The sequence below is a fragment of the Oryctolagus cuniculus genome, chromosome 1 (genome assembly GCF_051225735.1).
Source record: "Oryctolagus cuniculus isolate XC-2025 breed Fujian yellow rabbit chromosome 1, ASM5122573v1, whole genome shotgun sequence".
Lineage (NCBI taxonomy): Eukaryota > Metazoa > Chordata > Mammalia > Lagomorpha > Leporidae > Oryctolagus > Oryctolagus cuniculus.
In genome coordinates, this window is record NC_142867.1 from 217,259,323 (window position 1) to 217,285,749 (window position 26,427).

General features: G+C 54.3%; 2 protein-coding genes across 5 annotated transcripts; one reads left to right on the forward strand and one right to left on the reverse strand.

The window, feature by feature from the left end:
- Positions 1–3,358: 3,358 nt before the first annotated feature.
- BSPRY (B-box and SPRY domain containing) lies at positions 3,359–24,641 on the forward strand. 2 transcript variants are annotated; one of them, XM_051842893.3, is made up of 6 exons: positions 3,359–3,646; positions 6,774–6,872; positions 10,687–10,917; positions 13,847–13,872; positions 18,724–18,848; positions 20,349–24,641. In XM_051842893.3, exons 1-6 carry the CDS (start codon positions 3,398–3,400, stop codon positions 20,873–20,875), a joined length of 1,257 nt encoding a protein of 418 aa, XP_051698853.3. In that variant the 5' UTR covers positions 3,359–3,397; the 3' UTR covers positions 20,876–24,641. The 2 variants fall into 2 exon arrangements, 1 of the variants encoding a protein (XP_051698853.3); XR_016224975.1 differs by lacking the exon at positions 13,847–13,872 and having other exon boundaries at positions 20,349–20,486.
- HDHD3 (haloacid dehalogenase like hydrolase domain containing 3) lies at positions 22,227–26,427 on the reverse strand. 3 transcript variants are annotated; one of them, XM_008273421.5, is made up of 2 exons: positions 26,308–26,427; positions 22,227–24,850 (listed from the first exon to the last, which is right to left on the reverse strand). In XM_008273421.5, the coding sequence occupies exon 2, from the start codon at positions 24,714–24,716 to the stop codon at positions 23,961–23,963; it is 756 nt and encodes a 251-aa protein (XP_008271643.1). In that variant the 5' UTR covers positions 24,717–24,850; positions 26,308–26,427; the 3' UTR covers positions 22,227–23,960. The 3 variants fall into 3 exon arrangements, with proteins under 3 accessions (XP_008271643.1, XP_017205566.1, XP_069922440.1); XM_017350077.4 differs by having other exon boundaries at positions 22,227–24,846; positions 26,308–26,421; XM_070066339.2 differs by having other exon boundaries at positions 22,227–25,302; positions 26,308–26,421.

Consider the following 26,427-nt stretch of genomic DNA (forward strand, 5'->3'; position numbering starts at 1 on the left):
CCCCTCCCCTCCCCTCCTCTCCTCCCCTCCCCTCCTCTCCTCTCCTCCCTTGTTTCTCTCCCTCGCTTCCTGTTTTCCCCTCCCCTCCTCTCCTCCCCTCCTCTCCTCCCCTCCTCTCCTCCCCCCTTCCCCTCCCCTCCCCTCCTCTCCTCCCCTCCTCTTCTCTCCTCCCCTCCTCTTCTCTCCTCCCTTGTTTCTCTCCCTCGATTCCTGCTTTCCCCTCTCCTCTCCTCCCCTCCTCTCCCCTCCTCTTCTGTCCTCCCCTCCCCTCCTCTCCTCCCCTCTCCTGTCCTCCCCTCCCCTCCTCTCCCTTCCCCTCGCCTCGCCTCCCCTCCCCTCCTCTCTTCCCCTCTCTTCTCCTTCCCTCCCCTCCTCTCCCCTCCCCTCCGTTCTCCTCTCCTGAGTGGATAACCCCACCTAAGAAAGGGCTGCCACTGCCCAAAGGCAGAGGTTCTAGAAGGGTGGGAGGGTTCTTTCCATCCTGATCAAGGGACAACTGTACAAATGCAGACCCTGGCTCTGGATGAGAGGCCTGCAGGAGGGTCTGCAGGTTGACCAGCCCCCTTTCTTTGAGGCTGTCGCTCCCCCTCTTCGTGGAGGAACGACACTAAACCCTGCGCTGTTCTTTCGTCTGCTCGGCCCTCCCCGGGTTTGCTGCTGGTTCTTCCCGGGTTGGCTACTGACCCTTCCACCTCCGTGGAAGGGCGGTTCCCCCTGCCACATTCCCCACTTCCGCGGGGGAGCGGCACACCGCCGGCCGGCTCTCTCGGGGGCTGCACAGGTGTTCCCCTTAGATGTTCCCTTAGATGTTCCTCGTGCATGCCGTCTCTCTCCTCCTTTATAGTCCTCTTCCACCAATCCCAACTCTGCTACCCACACGCCGAGTATGCTGCTCTCCTCCAATCAGGAGCAGGTCCCACAGTTTATTGGTTGAACTGGAGGCAGCTGTGTAGAAGCTGTTTCCCTTCTCAGTGCCATATTGTGGGAAAGCAGATGCATAGAATAAGTCTTAATTCCAGTAACTTAGTCTAGTCCGAGTTGCTCCCAGTTGCTCCCCACAGAGGCTTCCTAGCCTGCAACCCCATCGATTCAGCAGTCCCACCAAGCTTGAGAGCTACAGCCTGGGAGTGGCCGAGGGTCCTCGGGCACAGAGAGGACCTGCAGCCCGCAGGACTTGAGGCACGTTGAGGGAAGGGCTGGGTTTCCTGTTCCAGTTCAGCTCAGCGGGGAACAGAGGAACCCACGTTTACACCAGTAAATCCGCTCCAGTCCCAGCTCTCCGCTCTGCCCGGAAGCACCTCTGGGGTTTTGGCTGCAGCTGTGCACTCCAGCCTCCTGGGGCCTGCCCCAGGGCCACACCCAGAGAAAGGGCCCCTTTCCCTGAGGACTTCAGCCTCTCCCTCCTCCCCTGGGTCCCCACAGCCTCTTTTCTCTTTTTTCCTACAAAAAGCACCTCCTGTTTTCTTTGCCCCCCCCCCCCCCCCGGCAAGCTTTAATAGTTCCCCACTGCCACTCCTTAGAGCAAAAAAATTCTAACCTCAGTCTCTAATTACCGACCTATCTCCACTCCCAACCCCAGAGGAGGGAAGATGTCCTTATGGGGCCATCACTCTCCTGCTGGGATGCACCAGAAGCTGCCTTTTTAAAGAAATATACATGTATATATTTAATTTATTTGAAAGAGTTACAGAGACAGAGAGAGAGAGAGAGAGCGAGCTTCTAACTGCTGGTTCACTCTGCAAATGGCCACAACAGCCAGGGCTGGGGCAGACCGAAGCCAGGAGCCAGGAGCTCCATCCAGGTCTCCCATGTGGGCGGCAGGAACGCAAGTATGTGGATCATCTTCTGCTGCTCCCAGGATGCAGTAGCAGAGAGCTGGATTGGAAGTGCAGAGTAGCCAGAACCAGACACTGACACAGGACGCGGGGGTCCCAAGCAATGGCTTAACCCGCTGTGCCACAACGCACACCCCTGACCCCATTTTAGAGATGAGAAAACTGAGGCGCAGAGGGATTAAGAGACCTGACAAAGGTTCCGTAGCTGTCAGTGGTGTAGCTGGCATGGAACAGACGTCTATCACACGCTGTGTTCTATCACACGGGGCAATGTTTATCTATTTGGAGTGACAATGTGTCCTCACTGGATGATGGCATCACTCAGCACTGCTCTGGGCAGCTCCGGAGCTGCCGCCTGCTCTTACCCCTTAAGGCACTGAGAAGGGAAGGGATCCACCGTGACTTAGAGGAGCTTTGGGGTCAATGTGCCTGGGTCCCCATGAGTCGCGGGATGTCATGTTTTGCTTTCAGATTTTGTGTCCAGTTCTGATGGACTCCAAACATTCTCCAACACTCAGGACCTGGACCCTTCCCCCTTTGGCTGAGTTTTCTGCTCAGTTCTGTGCCAAGAGGCAGAGTTCCGGGTTGGGGAGCAGCGCGTTCCTCCCTGGCCCGGATGGCTGGGACTGGCTGCCCCGCAGAGGGTTCAGTCTGGGCTCATCTGGGTACAGGGGCTGCTGGTGGGAAAGTTCCTAAAACACCTCCGGTTCAGGCTAGTGGCTGCTCGCCTGGGATGGAGCCAAGAGCTTATGTGCATGGTCTATTTTCTTAAAATAAACATACATCGCTGTTTTCAATATTGGTTTTTAAAAATCCAGATATTCAAATTTGAGCCATCTGGATGCAAATAGTTTGGGGACAATCGGCCCCCCCACAGACGGTCCTCATTTCAGTATGCAATTAAAAATTATAAATCATAGTAAACCTCAATCAAACTGCTTGGGTTTCAGTGTCTCTGCTATGTGTTAGTAACTGGCAAATTACTTCCATAACAATGGGATCATAAGAATACCTTCCTCTGCTATCTGCAGCCACTTAGCTGTTGCGGCCACTGCCACGGCCAGATTCTGATTCTGCCTCTCTTAGTCCTGAGTGCTCAGTCCCACCCCCTCGACACTTGACACCTGAGGCCCCCCGGGGTGGGGTGGGGGGGTGCTCAGCCCTGGGCTGGCTGAGTGGGAGTTGAGTCTGGGCAGCCTCACGCCCGCGCCAGCCTCCAACTGCTCGTCTTTGCGGAGCTGCTGTGAGAATGCGGGAAGCGTACAAAGTCTGGCGCTTAATAAGTGCTCAATAAAGTTTCCTATGGTCGCAGTATTTGGTGCTTTGTGCTTGTTATAAAACAAACACGCGTGCTATGCGGTTTAATTCATTGAAGAATCCAAAAGGCTGATGAAGCGGGCGGGATCCTGGCCGGTTCGGGTCCGGGGTGCGGGGCTGGGTGTCGGCGAGCGCGGGGCCTGGGCGCGAGGGCGCCCCCGGGCGGGGCCCGGGGGCGGGGTCAAGGAAGCCCCGCCCAGCAGCCACCTGCGACAGGTGGAGCGAGCGGCGCCGGGCTCTCAGCCATGTCCGCGGAGGGTGCGGGGCTGGCGCCGGGGCCGGGGCCGGGGCCGGGGCCGGGGCCGGGGCCGGGGCCAGGGCCGGGACCCGGGCCCGGGGCCGAGCCGGGGCCGCTCTGCCCCGAGCACGGCCAGGCTCTGAACTGGTTCTGCGGCTCCGAGCGGCGGCCCGTGTGCGCCGCCTGCGCGGGGGTGGGCGGCCGCTGCCAGGGGCACCGCATCCGTCCAGCCGAGGAGCGCGCCGAGGAGCTGCGGGTGAGCGAGCGCGGGTGCGGCAAGGCTGGGGGCTCGGAACCGAGGCGACGCGCCAGGCGGGGGCCGCCAGGGACCTGGGAGCCTGGCGCCGGCTCTTCAGTGGCCTTGGCCGTGGAACTGGGCGGTTGAGGGTGTGGCCTCTGGAGTTAGGCCGACCCTGAGTTCGAATCCCTGTCCCTTCTGGCCGCCCCGCGGGTCACGTGACGCTGTGGCGCCTCGTTGGTTTCAGTGTTTGGGGATAAGAATACTGATAATAATAGCAGTTATCTATTAGCGCTGTAAGATAATGGGTAAAATGGTCACGTAGTGGCGGATCCCCAGGATCGTTGAGGGAGCTGGGGTAGCCTGGGGCAGTAAAAGTCCCAGCTGCTCCAGGTGCTCAGTGCAAGGTATGCTCCAGCTCCCGCCCGCCCGCGTGGAAGCTGAGTTCTGGTAGAACCCGCCCCTCCTCACCCCTCAGCCCCCTCCGCTCCTGCTTCCTGGCAAGGCGAGCTACTGGCCTGCACTGTGCTCCATTGGACACACGGAGAGGGTGGGAGGCAGCGGGAGGTCTCCTGTCATTCAGGGTTTCCCTCCCACCTCCACTTGGAGCTAGTGCGGGCTGGTCACCTTCCAGGGGAGCTGAGGAAGTGGGACAGTCCAGGTCACCCCCTCGGGCTTCCTCTAGCTGTGTCCTCTGGGGATTTCCTTGTAATTTGATGAAATGGCTTCATTCTTCCAACCGCACCCTGGAGTTCAGCCCTGCTGTGTGCTTGGGGGCCTTTGCCCCGGGGTAGGTGTGGGGGTGGGAATGAGACTTCAGGTGCACCTACCTGTCTGTAATAAGCACACCTTACAGGGTGCTGGAGTCAGGAGGGGCTCAGTTATCAGTGACACCAAGAAGCTCCTGGTTGGTCCTACCTGTCATTACTACTATCAATAACAGTCATTATGAACAGCAGCTTGGACGGCGTGGTATAATCAGCTTGCCTCATGGGTAGAAACCTTGCACATTCCGAAGCCTTGGAAGGAGGTCCTGCCTGTCTCATTTTACAGATCAGGAAACTGAGGCCCAGAACAAGGCAGTGACACCTCCAGCATCCCTAATGCTCAGGCGCTGGGCTGGCATTCATTGCCTGGGCACGAGGAAGCCCCCTAGTGGCTTCTGTGGTTGGAGGGAGGAAGTGAGGCTGAAGGGACTGAGAATTTCATGAAATCATTCAAGGGCAGCCGTGGAGGCCAGAGCTGAGCCGTGTGAGGGGTGCAGGGTATCAGGCCTGGTGCTTGTTCTGGAATGCACTCCTGGGAGCCTGCCCCAGCCCCACTGAGGCCCTACGCACGTTATCGCCTATGCTGAGTGGTGCCCCCCTGCCTCCTTTCGAGGAGATCCTATCTCTGTGCACGCCTTCCCATCCCTCCAGCGAGCAAAGATATTCACCCCAGGGCAAGACTGTTACTGAGCGGGAGCAAAACAGCTCCGGCTCAACTGCTCTCTTAACCTGGATTCTCGCAGAGAGCAGTCGCAGTTCTCGAAGCTTCCATTCACCTCTGTGACTTTGGATTTGGACCTGTGATGTGTAAGACTCATTCCTGCTTGTCGGGGAGCAGGGAGGAGATGGGTAAGGATTTAGTGGGGGGTTACCTGGAAGAGGTCACTGAGTTGTCTTTTTTCTGAAACTGTCCACTGCGCTCCTCCACGGGGCCGCCAGCAGCCCTGGGAGCTGTGAACAGCCTAACCTCTTATGGCCACGGTGGTGGCTGTTCATTCATTCAACAAATATTTATTCAGGGCCTTCTATGTGCAGGAGCGCTTTTCTGAGCACTAGGTCGTAGAGAACAAGTCAAAGTCGTGGTGCTCCAGCAGTGGGCAGAGACACAGAGCAGAGAACAAACATCTCGTGTGTAGTCAGAGAGCCAGAAACACAAGGGAGGGCAGATAAAGCGAAGTGAAAGAGTAGGGGGTGAGGATGGCTAGGGAAGGCCTCTCTGGAGAGGTGACAGCCGGATGGAGCGGAGCAGCAAGATATAGCATACGTGCACACACGCACACATGGAGACGGAAGGAACAACAGGTGCCCAGGCTGAGTCAGAACAAGGCAGGTGTATTTAAGGAACAAGGAGAGGGTCAGCATGGAGAATGGCAGGAGGTGAGGCTGGAGAATCAGGGAGACTTTAATGCCTACGGCGGGAAACGATCTCACTGGGAGTGGATTGGGAAGGCGCCGGAGGGCGCGGAGCAAGGGGCACGACCTGATTCGATTTCCTTACCAAAAGCAGCTGTCGCTGACTGTGTGTGTGTGTGTGTGTGTGTGTGTGTGTGTCCAGAAGTGGACACTGTGAAGATGGGGCTGATAGGACTTGCCCGTAGGTGAGGCTGGAGAGAATCACCTGACGGATGGCACTGTGTGATGAATGGGGGTGACTCGGGGAGAGCAGGTCGGGGAGCCCGCTTCTGCCCCTGTGTGGGTGGGGAGAGTCAGGGAGCTGGAAAGGAAGGAAGGTTGGCAGTGCACGCAAGGAAGCAGTTGTAACGATGGGCCATGGGTCCTCAGGGTAAGGAAGGAAGTGAAGGCACCAAAGAGGGTGCTGGACAGCCAGTGTGTGTGACCCCATGAGTCGCTGAGCTGCAAGGTTGTGTGGTCCTTGAAATGAAGACTTCGGACGTGGAACCATTTTTTTTTTTTTTTTTTGACAGGCAGAGTGGACAGTGAGAGAGAGAGACAGAGAGAAAGGTCTTCCTTTTCCTGTTGGTTCACCCTCCAATGGCCGCTGCGGCCAGTGCACCACGCTGATCCGATGGCAGGAGCCAGGTGCTTCTCCTGGTCTCCCATGGGGTGCAGGGCCCAAGCACTTGGGCCATCCTCCACTGCACTCCCGGGCCATAGCAAGAGAGCTGGCCTGGAAGAGGGGCAACCGGGACAGAATCCGGTGCCCCGACCGGGACTAGAACCCCGTGTGCCGGCGCCGCTAGGTGGAGGATTAGTCTAGTGAGCCGTGGCGCCGGCCGGAACCATTTTTGATAGTGCTGAGCTCTGGGTTATGACCACGGGTGCGGGTGGCTCAGGCGGGATAAAGGAAGGAATCATTGAATGGAGGGGATGGCTCGTATACATGGATCAGACTGCCATGAGTGTTGTTTGTGTTGCAGAACAAGATCGTGGACCAGTGCGAGCGGCTGCAGTTACAGAGTGCTGGCATAACCAAGTATGTGGCCGAGGTCCTGCCAGGGAAGAACCAGAGAGCAGTGGTAATTCCTCTTCCTCTTCTTCTTCTTCTTCTTCTTTTTTTAAGATTTATTTTATTTATTTGAAAGAGTTACAGAGAGAGGTAGAAAGAGAGAGGGGTAGGCTGGCGCCGCGGCTCACTAGGCTAATCCTCCGCCTGTGGCGCCAGCACCCCGGGTTCTAGTCCCGGTTGGGCACCAGTTCTATCCCGGTTGCTCTTCTTCCAGTCCAGCTCTCTGCTGTGGCCTGGGAGGGCAGTGGAGGATGGCCCAAGTACTTGGGCCCTGTATCCACATGGGAGACCAGGAAGAAGCACCTGGCTCCTCGCTTCGGATTGGCACAGTGTGCCGGCCATAGCGGCCATTTGGGGAGTGAACCAATGGAAAGAAAGACCTCTCTCTGTCTCTCTCACTGTCTAACTCTGTCTGTCAAAAAAAAAAAAAAAAAAAAAAAAAAAAAAAGAGAGAAAGAGAGAGAGAGAGAGAGAGGTCATCCATCACTGGTTCACTCCCCCAGATGGCTACAATAGCCAGACCTGAGCTGATCTGAGGCCAAACCCAGGAGCCAGGAGCTTCTTCCAGGTCTCCCATGTGGGTACAAGGGCCCAAGGACTTGGGCCATCCTCCGCTGCTTTCCCACGTGCATTAGCAGGGAGCTGAATCAGAAGTGGAGCAGCCAGGACTTGAACTGGCATCCATATGGGATGCTGGCACTGCAGGCCAGGGCTTTAACCCACTGTGCTACAGCGCTGGCCCCGGTAATTCCTCTTTCCCCTCTACTGTAGACACCCTCTCAGGATCTGACCCCAGCCCTCTAGGGGCCTGAACAAGTCCAGGGTCCCTTCTCAACCTCACAGACTCATTGTGCAACTAGCAAAGCTGAATGTCCAGGAAGGAGGGGCTCCCATCTCTTCAAGTGAGCCTCTTCCCAGACTCCTATTGGGTACAAAGACTGTACCAGGAAATGACTTTCTTGGGTATGTATATTGGGTCAAAAAAGGTGGTAGAATTCTTGTGCTTTATGACAAGCCTGTGCAGTAGGTGGCAGTAATATCCCCGTTTACAGATTGGAAATGGGTCCTAGAGAGATTGACTTGCGCAAGGCCCCACAACCTCCTGGCAGTCTGTTCTGTGATCCAGAGCTTCTAACTCCCAGGCCAGCGCTCCTGCTGCTGCATCCCACTCTGATCTTTATTTGGTGGACTTATTGCCACTGTTTTGTCTTTCCGTTCCTTTTTTTTTTTTTAAAGAAAGATTTATTTATTTGAAAGGCAGAGTTAGAAAGAGAGAGAGAGAGAGAGAGAGAGAGAGAGATCTCCCATCTGCTGGTTCACTCCTCTAATGTTATGCAATGGCTGGGGCTGGGCCAGGCCAAAGCCAAGAGTCTGGATATCCATCTGGGTCTCCCACATGGGTGCAGAGGTCCCAGCACTTGGGCCATCTTCTGCTGCTTTCTCAGGTGCATAAGCAGGGAGCAAGATTGGAAGTGGAGGAGTTGGAGCTTGAACTGGTACCCATAAGGAATGCTGGCATTGCAGGCAGTGGCTTAACCAACTATGCCACAACACTGGCCCCGTATGTCTTCACTTAATTCTGCACAAGCTCTCTGTCCTTCCCACATAGTACATGGAGTAAGCTTGGCACTGACTTAGTCCAAGTTCTTTTAATTACACGGAACAGAACCCAGTTGAACCAGGAACCAGAAAGTTGTTAGGAGTCCAGGCAGCCCTTCTGTGTCCATCTCAGCTTCACTTTGCTTGATGATATCTCTCTCTCTCTCCCTCTCTCTCTCTCCCCCTCCCCCTCCCTCTCTCCCTCCCTCCCTCCTGTTTTCTTGTCTTACTGGACTGGCTATGACCTTATACAATGCCAAATAGAAGCTTCTGTAACAGATCTTGACTCTAAGGGGAAAACTTCCAGTATTGCATCATTTATTGATTTAATAGATCCTTCTTGAGCACCTATCACGTTCCAGGCACTGTTGTCCTATGGGCCAAGCTTTCCACAGTGACCGAAACATGAAAGGGGCAGGCGCTCTGGCATAGCAGGCAAGGCCACTGCCTGTGGTGCTGGCATCCCATAAGGGTGCCAATTCGAGTCCTGGCTGTTCTACATCCAAGCCGGCTCCCTGCTAATGAGCCTGGGAAAGCAGCAGAAGATAGCCCAAGTCCTTCTGTTCCTGCTCCTATGTGGGAGACTCGGAAGAAGGTCCTGGCTCCTGGCTTTAGATTGACCCAGCTCTGGCCATTGCAGCCATTTAGGGAGTGAACCAGCAGATGGAAGACCTCTCTCTACCTCTACTTCTACCTCTCTGTAACTCTGCCTTTCAAATAAATAAATCTTTAAAAAATATGAAAAGTCTTGTTTTTATGAAGCCTATATTTTTCTCAAGGAAGAGAGATAATAATAAATAAAACACACAGTGTCAGAGGGTGCTCCATGGGGAATAGCGCATGTTGAGAACTGGGGTTGCAATTACATGACCGCAATCAGGGATGACCTCATTAAGGTTGAGTTCTGCACAAAGACTTGGGAGATGGACCACACATCTAGGGGAAAACTATTCCAGAAAAAGGGAATGGCAAGTGCCAGGAGGCCTGTAAGGTTGAGGCAGAATAAACAGCTGAGAAGGCCTAGGAGAGTAGGGAGCTGGGTTGTACACTCGTTGGCCACAAAGGGATGTGGCCTTTTCTGTTGAGTGTGATGGAAAGCCACTGGAGATGTTTGAGCAGAGTACAATGCTATGTTGAGAAGTGACGTAGGCAGCAAAAGTAGAAGCAGGGAGACCAGTTAGGAAGCCACTGTAAGAATCTAGACGGGAGACGAGAGTGGTTCGGACCCAAGCCGGTCCACTTGCCAGTTACTTACCTACTCTTTCCTCTGTACAGGGCCAATCGTGGGTCTCAATTTCTTCTGTGAAGCAGGGTCGACTGCCCCCTGAACTGTAGAAAGCAGTCCTCAGGGACAGGACACGGGGAGGGTGGGTGGCTATCCCTGACTTTCTGACGTGAAGAAGGCGGTTCTACCGTCTCGTTTGCCAAGAGTACAAGTACAGGTGGCTTCTATGACAGATGTTTTGGGGGAGAATTCATTGCTCGTTGGCATCTGATGTAGTGGAATAGTGCTAGATGGAAAGGCAAGGATTGGGCTCTCGTCCCAGCTCTGCCACTGAGCCACTGTCACATGGGCACTAGCAAGAGATTTTTGGCTAAGTCGGAAGAAACATCCATTCTCTTGGAAGCTGAGAACTTGACCATATGCCAGGCACTGTTCTAGGAGTTAGAAGAAAATGCTCATTAATTTCTTATTGGCTGGGAATTGATTGTAGGCCCCTTCTGTTCCTACCATGGAACCCTTTTGAATGAACAGTGTTAGAAATAATGAGCTTTTGGTCCCCGGACACGGTGAACTACCCATTGGACCGCTGTTGGTGTGGATCCTGCTGATGGTGATGACTTTTGAGGCCCCTTCTGCCCGATAGCTCTGTGATCCTCTGACCTTGCATCCTTGGTCTTGGTTTTCCCAGTAGTGAAATAAGCAGGTGATTCCAGCAGTTCTCTAAGCTCTGCCCCGCTCTTCCATTCTGTGACCATGGCTCCATGATTGATGCAGCCTGGCTGCCCAGATCTCAAATGTTTTACATCCTAAACCATATTTGGGAAGTCTCAGGGCAGGATGTCAAAGTATGGTTTAAGTGCTGTAACACCTCCCCTCCCCTGACTATACCTGTGGTAGACATCACTAATCAACCCCGACACTCCTCCCCACTGATTTCAGATCCTCCCGATGCTGACTAGGGCTTTGCCAGGACTCAACTCCTCATTTTATCCCTTGTCAGAGCATGGCCAGCGCAGCGAGGGAACTGGTTATCCAGCGGTTGAGTCTGGTGAGGAGCCTGTGCGAGAGTGAGGAGCAGCGGCTACTGGAGCAGGTGCATGGTGAAGAGGAGCGGGCCCACCAGAGCATCCTGACACAGCGAGTCCACTGGGCCGAGGCCCTGCAGAAGCTTGACGCCATCCGCAGCAGCCTGGTGGGCATGCTCACCCAGCTGGATGACCTGCAGCTGATTGTAAGTGTGGGCTTGCCCAGCTGGCCAGACGCCACGAACGTTTGAAAACATTGACCGTGTCTGTGGTAGGAGCTGGGTGGAAATAAGCATTTGCAGCAGAGACAAGTGACACAAGTTCTTTATTTGGCCAAACTTTTCATTGAGCCTTTTCTTTAGACTGTACCGTCCGTGCACTTCCTTGCCAAATCCAGTTTTAGCAAATAACTCTGCTGAGTCAGTGTGGCCAGAACCCCTATCCCCAGTATCTGATCTCCCTTCTTATCTGCTCAGGTTCCTCAGCTGCTACCAAATCAGATGTCTGACCTCCTCCGCCTGTCTTCAGCAAGAATCCTGCTAGGTCAGCTTAGCTAGAATCTCCCTTGCCCCTGATACTTCCTCTTAGTAACTGTCATCCACAGCCACCGTCTCTCCCCTGCCCCCTGCTCCTTAGCTCTTAATTAATTCCCTTTTGCCTATTCTGTTTTCAGAGCTGAGCCCAAATCTCTGTCCCCAACTGCAAGACCCTGTTGCAGTGGTCATGTACTTATTGTGATGGTGCCCAACAAAATCTCACTTACCACGAGTTACTAATTATCATGTAGTTTCTTCTATAACATAATGCAGGCAAATAAGAAGTATGTGATCTTTTGGGGCAGCCAATAACAATATTCTTCCACTGGGAGCAGACTTTACTGAGTGCCTCTTAGGTCCTAAGCATTGCGCTAAGGGGTAGAGTTACAGGATACAGCAGCTAGCCGCTCCCCAACCTTATGAACGAGGGAAACTCATTGCCTGGGAGTTAGGATGAGGAAGGCTGTGTGCTGGCATAGGAAATCTCTCTGAGCTGAGGATCCTGCAGTCTACACTGTAGGGAGGAGGGTTCAGGAGAGCTTCCTGGATGAAGTGGCTTAGAAGCTGATACTGAAAGCTAAGAGTAGCTCTGTTGCAGGCAGTGGGGAGGTGGAAAGGGTTCAAGAGCAGGCAGGAACAGCGTGCCCAGGGCTGCTGGCGAAAGCTCCAATGCGACGATGTGGAGCTCATCCTTAGTCCTACCAGCCAGGGCTGCCCCGTGTGCAGCCTTTCAAGATCTTCTTCTTTTTTATTTTTTACAATATTTATTTGTTTATTTGAGAGGCAGAGTTACAGACAGAGAGAGGGAGACAGAAGGATCTTCCATCTACTGGTTCACTTCCCAAATGGCCGCAATGGCCAGAGTTGGGCCCGGCCCATCTGAAGCAGGAGCTTCTTCCGGGTCTCTCATGCAGGTGCAGGGGCCCAAGCATTTCGGCCATCTTCTTTCCCAGGCCACAGCAGAGAGCTGGATTGGAAGAGGAGCAGCCAGGACACGAACCAGCACCCATATGGGATGCCGGCATCACAGGCGTAGGCTTAGCCTACTATGCCACACTGCCGGCCCCCTCAAGGTCTTCTGTACAGATCTGTGGATGCCTCCAGTATTGAGGGGACTGTAAAATGCCAGGCAGAGGCAGGAACATGTAAAACAACTTAGCCATCCCACTGCCTTGTCAAGTAGGGCAGTTTCCATGAGTGCCCTAGATTATGCGTTCACTTAGTCATCCAGCTTCCGTGTCTGGAGTACATGCTGTCCCTGACACTGGGGCAGGTATGTTGTGGAGGGGTATGTGTGTGTGTGTGTGTTATAGAGGTGTTGTTGTGTGTATGTTATGGAGGTGGTATGCGCATGTGTTATGGAGGTGTTGTGTGTGTTATGGAGGTTGTATGTGTATGTGTGTGTGTTATGGAGGTGTTGTGTGTGTTATAGAAGTGTATGTGTGTAATGGAAAGGTTGTGTGTGTATGTGTGTGTGTTATGGAGGTGTTGTGTGTGTTATTAAGGTGTTGTATGTGTGTGTTCTGGAGGTATTATATGTTCTGAAGGTGTTATGTGTGTGTGTTATGGGGTGTTGTATGTTATGGAGCTGTATGTGTTTGTATGTGTTATGGAGGTGTGTGTGTTGTGGAGGTGTGTGTGTTATGGAGGTGTTGTGTTTGTGTGTTATGGAGGTATGTATGTGTTATGGAGGTATGTATGTGTTATGGAAGTGTGTGTGTTATGGAGGTGTGTGTGTTATGGAGGTATTTGTATGTTATGGAGGTGTGTTATGGAGGTGTGTGTGTGTTACAGAGGTGTGTGTGTGTGTGTTATGGAGGGGTGTGGGGGGTGTTATGTGTTATTGTGTGTGTGTTATGGAAGTGTGTGTATTATGGAGGTGTGTGTTATGGAAGTGTGTGTATTATGGAGGTGTGTGTTATGGAAGTGTGTGTATTATGGAGGTGTGTGTGTGTGTTATGGAGGTGTTTGTGTGTGTTATGGAGGTGTGTGTGTTATGGATGTGTGTGGGGGTGTGTTATGGAGGGGTATGTGTGTGTTATGGAGGTAGTGTGTGTGTGTTATGGAGGTGTGTGTATTATGGAGGGGTGTATGTGTGTTACGGAGGTGTGTGTGTGTTATGGAGGTGTTGTGGAGATATGTGTGTTATGGAGGTGTTGTGTGTGTATGATATGGAAGTGTTGTGTGTGTGTTTTATGGAGGTGTGTGAGTTACGGAGGTGTGTGTGTGTTAAGGAGGTGTGTGTGTTATGGGGTTGTGTGTTACAGAGGTGTGTGTGTAATGGAGGTGTTTTGTGTGTGTGTTATGGAGGTGTGTGTGTGTGTTATGGAGGTGTGTGTGTGTTATGGAGGGGTGTATGTGTTATGAAGGTGTTGTGGTGTGTTATGGAGGGGTGTGTGTGTTATGGAGGTGGTGTGTGTGTGTGTGTGTGTGTGTGTATGTATGAAGAATGAGCTTCAAAGCTTTAAGCTGGCTCTTACAGAAGAGTGGAAGTTTTAACTCTAGATCTATGTCCAGATGGAGCCCTTGAGATGAGTTTTTAGTCTTTCCCACCTGCTGGGTTCTGGGCCAAACCTGACTTTCTGTTCTTTCCTCCCAGGAGAAGGAGCAGGACATCTTTGAGAGGTGAGTACGGCCCCCTCTTGAAAGGCGATTTGCTCGGGCAGTCATGGAGCCCCTCTGGTCTCACTGCTGCTGGGAGAAATCTCAGGGCATGCAGTGTGTGGTTTCTCTGGGGCCTGGCCTGATGGACAGGGGTCCTCCTGTCCCTGGCTTGGAGAGCTGTGCTAGCCCCGTGCGGGAGGTCGGGACATAATTACTCACTGCCGGAGGCTTGTCCTAGGCTTTCTTAAACATGAACCTATTTAAAGACACAGTGACTTGTCTCAGGGTTTTATCACTGCCATCTACAGATGAGAATGCTGAGGCTCAGAGCGAGGGGGCTGGGCTAAGCCCCAACCACCTGCCACCTGCCCCAGTACTGTCTCCTCCACTTCACTTCCCCTCTATCTGATGAAATCAGCTTTGAAACTTAAGTCTCTGTGACCACTCAAATTTTTCATTAAAAATATATTTTCATTTTATTTGAAAGGCAGAGAGACAGATGGAGAGAGATCTGGTTTATTCCTCTAAATGCCTGCAACAGCCAAGGCTGGGCCAACCTGAAGCCAGGAACTCAGTCCAGGGCTCCCATGTGGGTGGCAGGGCCCTAACTACTTGAGCCATCACCTGTTGCCTCCCAGGGTACACATTAGCAAGAAGCTGGATTGGAAGTGGTGTAGCTGGGACTTGAACCCAGGAACAGTGATGTGGGATGCAGGTGTTTCAAGTGGTGGGCACTTCCCAAGTGGCTGCAATGGCCAGGGCTGGTCCAGGCTGAAGCCAGGAGCCAAGAACCTTTTATCTGGGTATCTCACCTGGGTGTGGGGCCCCAAGCACTTGGGCCATCTTCCACTGCTTTCCTAGGTGCATTAACAGGGAGCCGGATCAGAATTAGAGCAGCCAGGACTCGAACCAACGCCCACATGGGATGCCAGCACTGCGGACAATGGCTTAACCTGCTATGCCACAGCGCCGGCCCCAGCACACACTTTCATCCTTAAATTAGCATGTATCCCCTAAGAACAAAGACATCCTCCTATGTAACTGTAGCACAAAATTCAAGAGCTTTAATGTTGATATGACACTAATATCTAATAGCTAGATGTTGCCAGTTACGCTCACAATGATCTTGCCGGTGCTTTTTTGTTTTGGTTTTTCCTCATTCATCTGGTCTTTCTGAATCTGGAATTGTTCCTGAGCTTTTTTGGTTGTTGTTAATATTTTTAAGGAGTCAAGGCCAGTTTTCCAGGCTGTCCCTCATTTTGAATTTGTTTGATGACAGCTCATGATTGGATTTGGGCTAGATGTATTTGATAGGAATACCTTGTGAGTAAAGTGTTCTCAATCTCTCCTATCTGGGAACCTCTAGTGGCCCAGGATATCACTCTAGCCCCTTATGGATGTTAATTCCGATCACTTGAACAAAGAAGTGTCTACGAGATTTCTTCATTATAAAGTTATATTTCTCCTCTGACAAGGAATGAACAATTTGTGAGCAGATTCATCCTGGGTGTGTATATCCTCTTCTCCTTTAAACGTTCACTCAATAGGGTTAGCTTCCATTTATAATTCCTGCCTGAATTATTCATTTGTTTATTTGCTTGCTTGTTCATTCATTTATTTGGCATCAATATAGACTCGTGGGTTCTTATTTTGTCCAGTGCATTATAAGCTATAGCTGCCATCAGTAATTTTGATGTTCAGACTGTCCCAGATTTGGCCAGACGCTTCCAGCTGGATCGTGTATCCCTTGAGCAGGTCCCCGTCATTCTTTGGGCACTTCCTTACTTTATGACACACAAAGATATCCCAGGTCCAACTCATTCTTTTCCTGCCCTAGCCCTGGAATCAGCTGTTTCTCCAGGGCTCTTGGTTCCTTTTAATCGGGAATGATGTTTGGAAGCCAAGACCTGGAAAATACAAGTGCCCGTTGCTACTAAAGTGCATTGCACTCAGGCTTTCTTGGTGGACTCAGGGCTAGGAAGTGTGTGTGTGTGTGTGTGTGTGTGACTTTCTTATGCACGAGCTTGTATTATAACTTAAAATTCCAATCAAATGCCAGAGGGCTTTTCCTTTGCTTTCCCCCATTCCAGACTTGTATCTTTCTACTTTTACAGTGATAACCCTGGCTCCCAGTAAGCAGAGATATATAATTCGTTTGCTGCATCGAACACTACACACAAAGTTGTTTGAGAATTGCTAGGCCCGTACCACTCTTGGCAAAACTGAGTCCAGTTAAGACTCGTCTCTAGTTTCTTGTGCCCACAGGCTGAGGGTGCATATGCTCATTGCTGTGGAACCCCGAGAAATGCCTTTGTCGGCCCCGGTGTTGTTTCCTCATCCACAGCTGGGCTCAGCTCCAACCCACGAGGCAACAGATCCTGCTGCAGACAGGGCACCCTGATCCCAGCCGCGGCCCTGCTGTATGCGGACCCCACTTGATTCCCACTCCTGCAGGGTCATGGGTTTTCTCTTCTGCACCCTGGAGTGGCCAGCCCAGCTGGTTCTTGCAGAGCCTGGTGTCTGCATTCGGTCTCAGATGTGCCCAGGATGAACACTTGGCTCCGCCGACACTGGCTCCTCTTTCCTCCCCTCCCGCTGGCTGGGGCTTCACTGTGCTTTGAGAAGATCCCAACAGACTCTCTCTTGTCCTCATCATAAAGTGCCTTTGTTCCTGAGCCTGCTCCCAGCCCTGGTCACCTCATTCCTCCCAAGCTGGGACAGTTGGTGACAGTCTTACAAAGAGCTTGCCTCCATCAGGGGACATGCCCCACCTTCTGTCCTTGGATTCATTTGTGGGCAGTCATGAGGTCTGGGGAGACAGAGTGTACTCAGCACTGCTGCCCGATCTCAAAGCTATCGTTGGGGTTAGAGGCGGTGAGAAAGCTCCTTTTCAGGACCCATGGCAGGCAGCTGCAGAACTCCATGGTGGGGTGGTCATTCGGTGCCATGATTAAGATATTACATGGGATGCCCGCATCTCATATCAGACTGCCTAGGTTCAAATCCTGGCTTCGCATCCAATTCCAACTCTCTGCTAAGGCGCACCTCGGGAAGCGGCAGTGATGGCTCAAGTATCTGAATTGCTGCTCCCCATGTGGGAGACCCTGATGGAGTTCTTGGCTCCTGGCTTCGGCCTGGCCCAGACCCCACTGTGGTGGACACTGGGGAGTGAGCCAGGAGATGGAAGATCTCTTTGCCTTTCAAATACAGAGAGGAAGAGAACATAAGTAAAATCCTTTTCCACCAGGGTGACACCGGGTTGGCAGCCAACCCCATGCATGGGCTGCTAAAGGGGGCTTGAGCTAAAAGGCAAGGTGGGCATTCCTGTGTCCCCTACAAGCCTGAATCCAGCCAATCGAAGACACTTTACAGGGAGGGGTATACTTGGTGCCAGCATTAAAGCAGGAGGCGCTGTGCTCTGAGGGGAGCAGCAACTCACCAGTGTCCCTCAGTCAGGACGGAGCAGAGCCAGGACCCGGACCTGGGCCTCTGGGAGCCCCCTGGAGCCCCCTGTGCCAGTCTCCTCACTCCACCATCGTGCCCGGGAAACAGTTCGCCTCTCTGCAAGAACTGTTGGAGCTGTAATGTTCCCTTGGTTTGCTCAGCAGGTAGAGCTACTCCTCTGCTCTTAGCATGCAGAGGTGTGAGCCTGGGGGGTCACCCCCCAGGAAGGGCTCATCAGCCATCACCCCAGCCACAAATTAGTCTTAGCACTTTGCTCCCCCAAACTCTCTCCCCCTTTGAACCCACAGTTGGGGACTGGGTTTTGTGGGTGAGGCCAGCTGAGAACATGGGATGCCTAGGAGGGCAGGGTCGCCACTGGCCTGGCAGCCAGACCCTGGGCTTGCTGTTTGCTCTATGGAATTGCAACTAAAATTTGCTATAACCTGGGGGGAGGTGGCAGTTATCCCATCTGACAGGAGAGAGCAGAGATTCAGAGAAGGCACTCAGTCGAAAAGCAGAGCTGGAATCGAGTCCTGCCTGCGTGTAAAAACAGAATAAACCCAGGACAGAGCACAGGCACCATGCAGCATAATTTTTTCCTTGATATGAAATGAAATCTCAAAGGGATATAGGGCAAAGTGGGGCTCTGCCAGAGATCTGTTTTTGTTCTTTTTTATTTTTAAGATTCACTTATTTATTTATTAGAGAGAGAGAGAGAGAGAGAGAGAGGTATTGAAATCACTCATTTAGGGGCCAGTGTTGTGGTATAGTGGGTAAGGCCACTGCCTGTGACTCCAGCTCCCATATGGGTGCCTGTTCCAGTCCCAGCTGCTCCCTTCCCATCCAGCTCCCTGCTAGTGCACCTGGGAAAGCAGCAGAGGATGGCCCAGGTGCTTGGGGCCCCTGCACCCACGTAGGAGACCTACTTGAAACTCCTGGCTCCTGGCTTCAGTCTGGCCCAGCCCTGGCTGTTGCAGCCATTTGGGGAGTGAACCAGCAGATGGAAGATCTCTATGTCCCTCCCCAGTACCCCATAACTCTGCTTTGCAAATAAGTACAATAAATCTTTTTTGAAAGGAAATCTTCCATCTGCTGGTTCACTCTCCAAACAACCACAATGGAGCCAGGAACTCCATTCGGGTCTCCCACATGGGTGGCAGGGACACAAGTACTTGGGCCAGCTTCCCCTGCCTTCCAGGTGCAGGATCAGAAGTGCAGGAGCTGGGATTTGTGTAGCAGCATTCCAATATGGGATGCTAGTGTTGTAAGAAGCTGCTTAACTTGCTGTGCCACAACACTGGCCCCTTTTTGGTTCTTTTATTGTGTTAATTTTAAATATATGAAATATCATTAAATACATTTCCATATTTAATGATACAGATATATTTCTAGAACCTTCCTGACTCTGTTTTTTCCCCCCTGCCTAAGGTCGGAGGAAGCAGAGGGCATTTTGGATCCCCAGGACTCAGAGAAGTTAAACTTCAATGAGAAGTGCACCGAGAGCCCACTACTGACCCAGCTCTGGGCGACGGCCGTTCTTGGCTCCCTCTCAGGTTAGGAGCTGCCAGAGCCTAGCTCCATCAGGAGCAAGCAGGCTCCTGTCTGTCTGTGTGGGGTTCGCTACTGGGTGCCACCGGGCACCTGTGCTGCAGGGACGGCAGTGGAAGCAGCCAGTGATGCTGGACGCAGCCTGCGAAGCTGGGCCGAGTCCTTCCCGTCCACAGCACGCTGCTGAGGTTGGGTCTAGGATAAATCTCGTGCCTGTAAATCACATCCTCTTCACGTCCTGCCTTCCCGGGACAGCTCAGGATTATTTCTGGGAGACCTCGAGTTTCTCTTTAAGAAGATGTACTAATGGGGCCAGCGCTGCAGCTCACTAGGCTAATCCTCCGCCTTGCGGCACTGGCACACCGGGTTCTAGTCCCGGTCGGGGCACCGGATTCTGTCCCGGTTGCCCCTCTTCCAGGCCAGCTCTCTGCTGTGGCCCGGGAGTGCAGTGAAGGATGGCCCAAGTGCTTGGGCCCTGCACCCGCATGGGAGACCAGGAGGAAGCACCTGGCTCTTGGCTTTGGATGGGCGCAGTGCGCTGGCTGTAGCAGCCATTGTGGGGGTGAACCAATGGCAAAAGGAAGACCTTTCTCTCTGTCTCTCTCTCTCTCTCTCACTGTCTAACTCTGCCTGTCAAAAAAAAAAAAAAGTAGTAATGGATGGCCAACCGGAGCGGCTCTGTACCCAGAATGAAGCTGCCTAGAGTGCCCTCTCTTGTTCGTTTAATAAACGTTGGCTTGGGCCGCCTGTGGGCCTGGCCCTGTGCTGCATGCCAGGGCTGCAGAGGTGAACATGACCCGGTCTCCTGCCTCCGGGAATTCCCACTGCGTACAGAGGTTCCTGAAGCAGGCTCTTCCCAGGCTGCATGGAAGCTTCCATGTGGTAGACTTGGCACAAGTCATGGAAAGGTGGGGTTAACACATTGATTTTGCCCCCTCAATGTTAACCCTCCCCTGCCTAGTATTAAACTTTCGGAACAAGCTTCAGCTTGCTTACACTAGATGCTGGCATCAGATGGTGCCTGGTTTATCAGCACCCCGCTTAGTTAATTGCGGGCAAGTGTCTATCTTACGCTTCTGAACTTCCAGGGCCTCCATCCCTGGGAGGAGTATGGAGGCCACAGATAAGACCAGCGAGAAAGCAGTATGACCACTGCTAACTGCAGCAACAAGATGGGTCTTCATTTGGATCCTGCCACCAACTCAGTGGGTAGTCTGGGGCTAGTCCTTTCTCTCTGGGCCATATTTCTATCAGAGTTTACAGGTGAGGGTCAATAAGTGTACTGAGCACTTATTCTATGCTAGGCACGTAACATGTATCATTTTAATTTTCATGTCTACACTGCACTAAGTGCTAGTGTGAGCTCCATTTTACAGATGGGAAAACGGAGGCTCAGGGAAAGTAAATGGTCTGCCTCAGGTCTCGCTGCACCAGTGAGTGCCCCCCGGCAGGACTAGTTAGGGTTGAGCGTGGGCCCAGGCAACTCGGAGAATTCTTTCCGGCAGGCACAGAGGACATACGGATTGATGAGCGGACTGTCAGCCCCTTCCTGCAGCTGTCAGATGACCGGAGGACCCTGACCTTCAGCACCAAGAAGTCCAAGGTCTGTGCAGACGGCCCGGAGCGTTTTGACCACTGGCCCAATGCCCTGGCTGCCACCTCCTTCCAGGCCGGGCTCCACGCCTGGGTGGTGAACGTGCAGAGCAGCTGCGCCTATAAGGTGGGCGTGGCCTCGGGCCAGCTGCCCCGCAAGGGTTCTGGCAATGACTGCCGTCTGGGCCACAACACCTTCTCCTGGGTCTTCTCCCGCTACGACCAGGACTTCCGCTTCTCCCACAACGGGCAGCACGAGCCCCTGGGGCTGCTGCGGGGCCCGGCCCAGCTGGGCGTGCTGCTGGACCTGCAGGCGCAGGAGCTGCTCTTCTACGAGCCGGCGTCGGGCGCTGTGCTCTACACCCACCGCGCCGCCTTCCCCGCGCCCCTCTTCCCCGTCTTCGCGGTGGCCGACCAGACCATCTCCCTCGTGCACTGACCTCTGGCCACAGGGAGGCCAGCTCCTCCTCGCCGCACCCTTTCGGGGCACTGTTCTTTCTCAAATGGTGTGTGTGTGTGTGTGTGTGTGTGTGGCTAAGGGAAACAGGCCCAGGCCCACTGGTTAGCTCTGGGAGGGGTGAGGATGTGGCCCAGCTGGACCCAGTGTTTAAGTGCTGGGTACCCGGGGAGAACCTGCTGCTTCCTGGGTCTTCGTCTTCCAAAGCCACCATGCACCTGCCACTCCCAGGCTGTTTATCTCTGGCATCTGCATGGTGCCTAGCGTGTAGAGTGCAGGAAGAATGAGGTGAGTGGGTGGATGGATGGATGGATGGATGGGGAGGTGGGGCTGCACAGTGACTGGGGGACGCAGTAGGCTCCGGGGTAGCACCGTGAATCCCCGCCCCAGCGTCAGTGAGCAGAAGAGGTTCTCTGGCAGATGCCTCCGGCCTCTTAGGATGCAAAGCACAAAACCGGGCTTCTTTCCTAACACGGCATGCAGAGCAATGTTTGTGTAGCTCACAGGACAGGCTGGACACAGGGCTGGCCTGGCGGTCATGTCCTCTGCCGAGGCGGAGGACCAAAGTGTCCCATTAACAGGTGGTCTGAGTGCCATCAGCCTGGGCCTCAGACCTGGCGGCTGAGTGGAGTCCCCACCGACAGTAGAAGCCGAGGTGAGGGCTCCAGGTCAGACAGAGCCGAGGGCTGGCCTTAGGGATCACAGACATCATTAAAGGTTTCAAAAGATTGAAAGTTTCTTCCACGCTGTTGGTCGCTGGGTAGATACGGTGTGCCGGCCCTGTCTTCCTGATTCTCGTCTACTCTCTCAGGGCGGCAGGTCCATGTAGCTACAGCCTGGAGACCTTACAGGTTCCAAGGGCAAGTCCACTGTGTTTTCCTCCATGAGCTGTGCACCCTGGAATAAGGTCTTCAAAAGCACTGTCACCTACAGCTTCAGGCCCCTGGGCCCAAAGAGGGCGAAAGCGAGTCCTCCCCACTCTTTTTTTGGGGGAGACTCACAGCAGTTTGTAAACCACTGTTTGGGGCTGGTACTGTGGTGCAGCAGGCTAAGCCACGGCCTGCAACACCGGCATCCCGTACCACAGTGCAGTTTTGGGTCCCGGCTGCTCTGCTTCCAATCCAGCTTCCTGCTAATGTACCTGGGAAGGCAGCAGAGGATGGGTCAACTCTGTGGGTCCCTGCCACCCATGTGGGACACTTGGATGGGGTGCATGGCTCCTGGCGTAAGCGTGGCCCAGACCTGGGTTTTGTGGCCATTTGGGGAGTAAACCAGCAGATAGAAGATCTGTCACTAAGTCCTTCAAATAAATAAATTAAAAAAAAAAAAAGAGAGAGAGAAACCACTGTTTAATCAGGGGAGGCCACAACATAAGACGGTAGGGTCAACAGTCAGTGACTGAGACAGCACAGGATGGGGACAGCCACAGCCTGTCATTTCCGGCCATGCAGCCACACACACCCACACACCCAGAATGGCCAGGAATAGAGATCTTTGGAGAAAAACTGAAAACACTCCTGATTTTTATGTGAAATCTCTTGATGTTTAAGTTTGGTCAGTAAGTTATTTCAAACTCTGGGCACATAACTGCAGTCCGCAGGACTCCGACTGAGGGGCAGTGGTTAAGACCTGGCCTGGGATGCTCGCACTCCGTACTGGAGTGCCTGGGTTCAAGTCCCGGCTCCTTCCCCATTCCAGCTTCTTGCTAATGCACACCCTGGGAGGCAGCAGGTGATGGCTCAAGTACTGCCACCCATGTGGAAGACCTGGATTGAGTTCCAGGCCCCTGGCTCTGACCTGGCCCAGCTCCAGCTATGGTGGGCATTTAGGCAGTGAACCGATGATTGGAGGATATCTCTGTCTCTGTTTTCCAAGAAACAGTAAAAATAAAGAACACCTGTTAACAACTATTCGGGTTGAAATGACCTTGGAGGCCCTGGCAGCTGAGACCACACAGCTTGTGACCAGCGTCCTTACTGCTGGAAGCTCAGGAATTATTGTTGCGACACCAGCTTTGGCGCCAGGCAGACAAACAGGGGTTTTGGTGAAGTTTGAATGTATCAGCCCTGCCTTTGCCTGGGCAGCCACGGCCCAGCGGTCTGGCTCAAAGTCAAGCTCCTCCAGTTGGCACCCGAAGGCCTCCATGTCCCCCTCCCCGCAGTGGCCGTCAGTCCACAGTTCAGCGGCCTGCTGCAGGATGTTCTCTGCCCATCTCGTCGCCACTCCCTGCAGCCAACCGCAGTTCAGGGTCCACTCCAGGGCTCCCCCTGGCTGCAGGCACTAGAACATGCACTGTGTGTGCCTGTCTTGGCATCTTTAAAACCCACCCCACGGCTTTAACCTCTCATTGTTCCCCCTACCTGCCCCTCCTGCCACCCTGGGCGCATCTTTGTCCCCAAGACGGGGGTGTCTTTCCCTGCTCTCTCAGGACCTCCACTGCGTTGGAGCTTTGCAGTGAAGCCTGGATCTCTCATTTGCAAAGCGGGAGGCGCACTTTTGTGCCTTAGTAGTTTGGAGGGTTACGTACGCCTATCATGAACTGAACACGCAAACACAGGGCAGGCCAGGTCAACAGTGCCGGGCCATGTTCTGCCTCAGATCTGCTCAGACTGGGGGGCTGTGGACGGGGTCCCTACAGCCCAGCTTTTGCACCCCGGTTTTTCAGGCAGCTCTGACCTCTCGCATCCAGGGAGATGGCGTCGCAGGGGCTACAGGAGAGGCCTCCGTTGGGATTCCTGTGTTGACTCAAGCCATGTCTCGGGTTTTGCATTTCAGCTCTCCCCCGACATAGGGACCCTGTTGCTAAAACAAAGTCTGAAGATGCCCAGTTTTTCAAAGCTAGCTGGCCCTGGGTGAATCTCGGGGGAGGGGAGGAGGACGCATGGTAGCAAAGGGACACAGGTGTGAAAGAGAATGAGCAAACAGTCCCGGACCTGGCAGCGGGCAGGGCTAAAAGCCAGCACTCACTGTTTATAGGCAGAACAGGCTGTGGGGGGCAGAGTCCAGGAGTCGGGGGAAGGAGGCACTGCTTGTCTCCAGTGGCCTAGGACCACGGCCCTCACCACATTCAAAGCCCTGGGGTGGAGCCCTCTAGGCGGTCCAGGGCAGGCAGGAGACGGGACAGGGAAGGGAGGATGTGTTCTTCAGGGACGGAATCTCTGACCGCAGGCTCCAGAGGCTCCGGGCCAAGCACCAGGAAGCCGTGCATGCCCACAGCCCGCGCCCCCTGGTAGTCACAGCGGTAGCTGTCCCCGACGTGTGCTGCTGCTGCGGGCTCCACATGAGCCAGCCGCAAGGCCTCCTGGAAAATGCGGGGGTCAGGCTTGGGCCAGCCGGCAGCCTCAGAGGTCAACACAAAGTCGAAGTGCTCCCGCAGGCCCAGCCCCGTGAGTACGGCCTCCAGCCGCCGGTCAAAGTTGGAGACCACCGCCAGCCTCAGACCCCGCCGACGGCAGCCCCTCAGGGCGGCCTCAGCCCCCTCCAACACCTGCCAGTTGGAGGGGCTGCTAAAGTCCTCATACAGCTGCTCAGCAATGGGGGCCACGGCCCGAGCGTCCTGGATGCCTGCCAGGTGGAAGGTCTGCAGGACCACGTCCAGCCACCAGCGGCGGGAGGTGAGGCCCTGGCTCAGGCCGTAGTTGGGGAAGCTGTGGCTCTGGGCCCTGTGGGCCTGCCTGAAGGCTTGGCCCAGGGCTGCAGCTTCCACCTTCAGCCCGTGGGCTCGGGCCTTGGCGGCATACTCTTCCCCCAAGGGGCGGCGCAGCCTGAGCAGTGTGTCCGTCACGTCCCACGTCAGCAGCCGGATCTGCAGCCTGCGAGCCATGGGGCAGGCCAAGTCCACGACCCAGAAGCAAGCTAAGCTGAACAGTGGCACTCCTCCACGGCCTGCCAGTCTCTGCTCTCCAGGCGTCGGGGGTCAGACTTGCTGGCTGACATGCGACCTTTGGGGACGTCTTCCTGGAATGAGAGACAGCCAGTGAAGGTTCCGACTGTGGTGCTGCCCGCTCTGTGAGCCCAGGACAGTCCCTCTCTGAACCCCTGTCTCATGGAAGAGGACTCATTCATTCCAACAGCACTCGGTTTCTGAGCCCCTTTATGAGCTAGATGCTGGGGAATGGGAGATGTCCAACCTCACGGCATTCGCGGGCAAGCAAGAGTACGAGATACAGCTATTAGACAAAGCACTGTGCAAACCAATGAAGTCAGAAGGGACCATGTGGATATGAATCCAGAGACCCAATCCAGTCTTTGTTGTCGGAGAATTTCCCAAGCAAGTGAAGAAGCTTCAGTGGAGATCTAAGGAATGGAGCTGCAGGAAGCAGAGGTGGGTAGTGGAAATAGCAAGTGCAAAGGTCCTGAGGCAGGGCAGAGGCCAGTGTCCTGGGCAGAGCGGGGCCAACTCAGGCAGCCTTTGTAAATCAAGATAAGGAAACAATTATGACTGCTATTACTGTTATTAGTAATGTCAAAGATAAGGGGACTATTACAGGCCATTTGAACAACGTCTTGACTGTTTAACAGGGCAGACTGAGCCAGACAAAGGCAGGTACTTGCCTAGGGTCACAAGTGAGTCCCAGCACAGCCAGGAGTAGAACCCAAACTTCCAGAGTCCCGGGAAGGCCAGGACTCCCTTGCTCTAAACGCTTCGACATTAAAAACAACAACAACAACAACAACAACAACTTCGGTGAGGACCAGAGAGCGGAGAGAGCAGCCGGCTCCGCGCTGTCCCCAGCCTCTTGGTCCTTCCTGGAGGGGCCGACACATGCGTGGGAGGAGCCCCAGTGGAGGGATTTTGGACTCCACACACAAAGAAACAGTTCCCAGCCTGGGGTCCAGAAGTTGGCTGCGGTTTCCTTCCCCAGCCGGAGCTGGTTCCAGACAGGCCCCTGCCGGCCCGCTGAACCTGAGGGGCCGGGGTTCAGGGTGCAGCCGGCGTGCTGCTCAGAGCGGACCGGGGCTGGTGAATCTGGCGCTGAGTGTTAGAAGCAGCGCTAAGCAGATGAGTTTCCGTCCGTCTGCAACTTAGGGAGGGAGGCGGAGCCAAAGACCCCCTCGTTCTGCAGGTGGGCAGACGTGGGGAAGGGGGGAGGGGTCGGGGAGGGGCGGGGACTTGCTCCAAGTCACTCAGGGTGTCACAGGCGCGGCCCAGACCACACCAAAGGGCTCTGCTTCCCAACCCACTTCTGGAAGCCGGGGCTGGGGGCCCTGGGCTGCAGGCCCGACCGGCTCACCCCCCTCCCTGGGCTCGGCGGACGCTAAGTCCAGGTAACCCTGAGTGTACGCAGTCTCCGCAGCGGCCAACGAATGAAGCGTGGCCTGAGGCCGCTGGGCCCGGGCTCCTGGGCGGCCTTTTCGGCTGCAGCCCGCTCCCACGGCCCGGCGCCTGTCCCTGAACCCAAAACTCAACTCACCTGCCGGCAAAGAACGGGTCAGGAAGGCCGCCGCGCTGCACGCCGGCTCCAGCAGGCGCTCCCCGCGCGCACCGGGCCCTCGGCCGGGCGGGGTCACGTGGGCCGCGGCGCCCCGCCCCC

What these genes read in the sequence shown, in the direction of transcription:
- BSPRY (XM_051842893.3), top strand. Translation starts at nt 3,398, where the DNA reads ATGTCCGCGGAGGGTGCGGGGCTGGCGCCGGGGCCGGGGCCGGGGCCG. An exon ending in TGGATGACCTGCAGCTGATT is followed by an intron (nt 10,918 to 13,846) that starts GTAAGTGTGGGC and finishes CTTTCCTCCCAG; the next exon opens with GAGAAGGAGCAGGACATCTT. An exon ending in GAGCAGGACATCTTTGAGAG is followed by an intron (nt 13,873 to 18,723) that starts GTGAGTACGGCC and finishes CCCCTGCCTAAG; the next exon opens with GTCGGAGGAAGCAGAGGGCA.
- HDHD3 (XM_008273421.5), bottom strand. Translation starts at nt 24,716, where the DNA reads ATGGCTCGCAGGCTGCAGATCCGGCTGCTGACGTGGGACGTGACGGAC.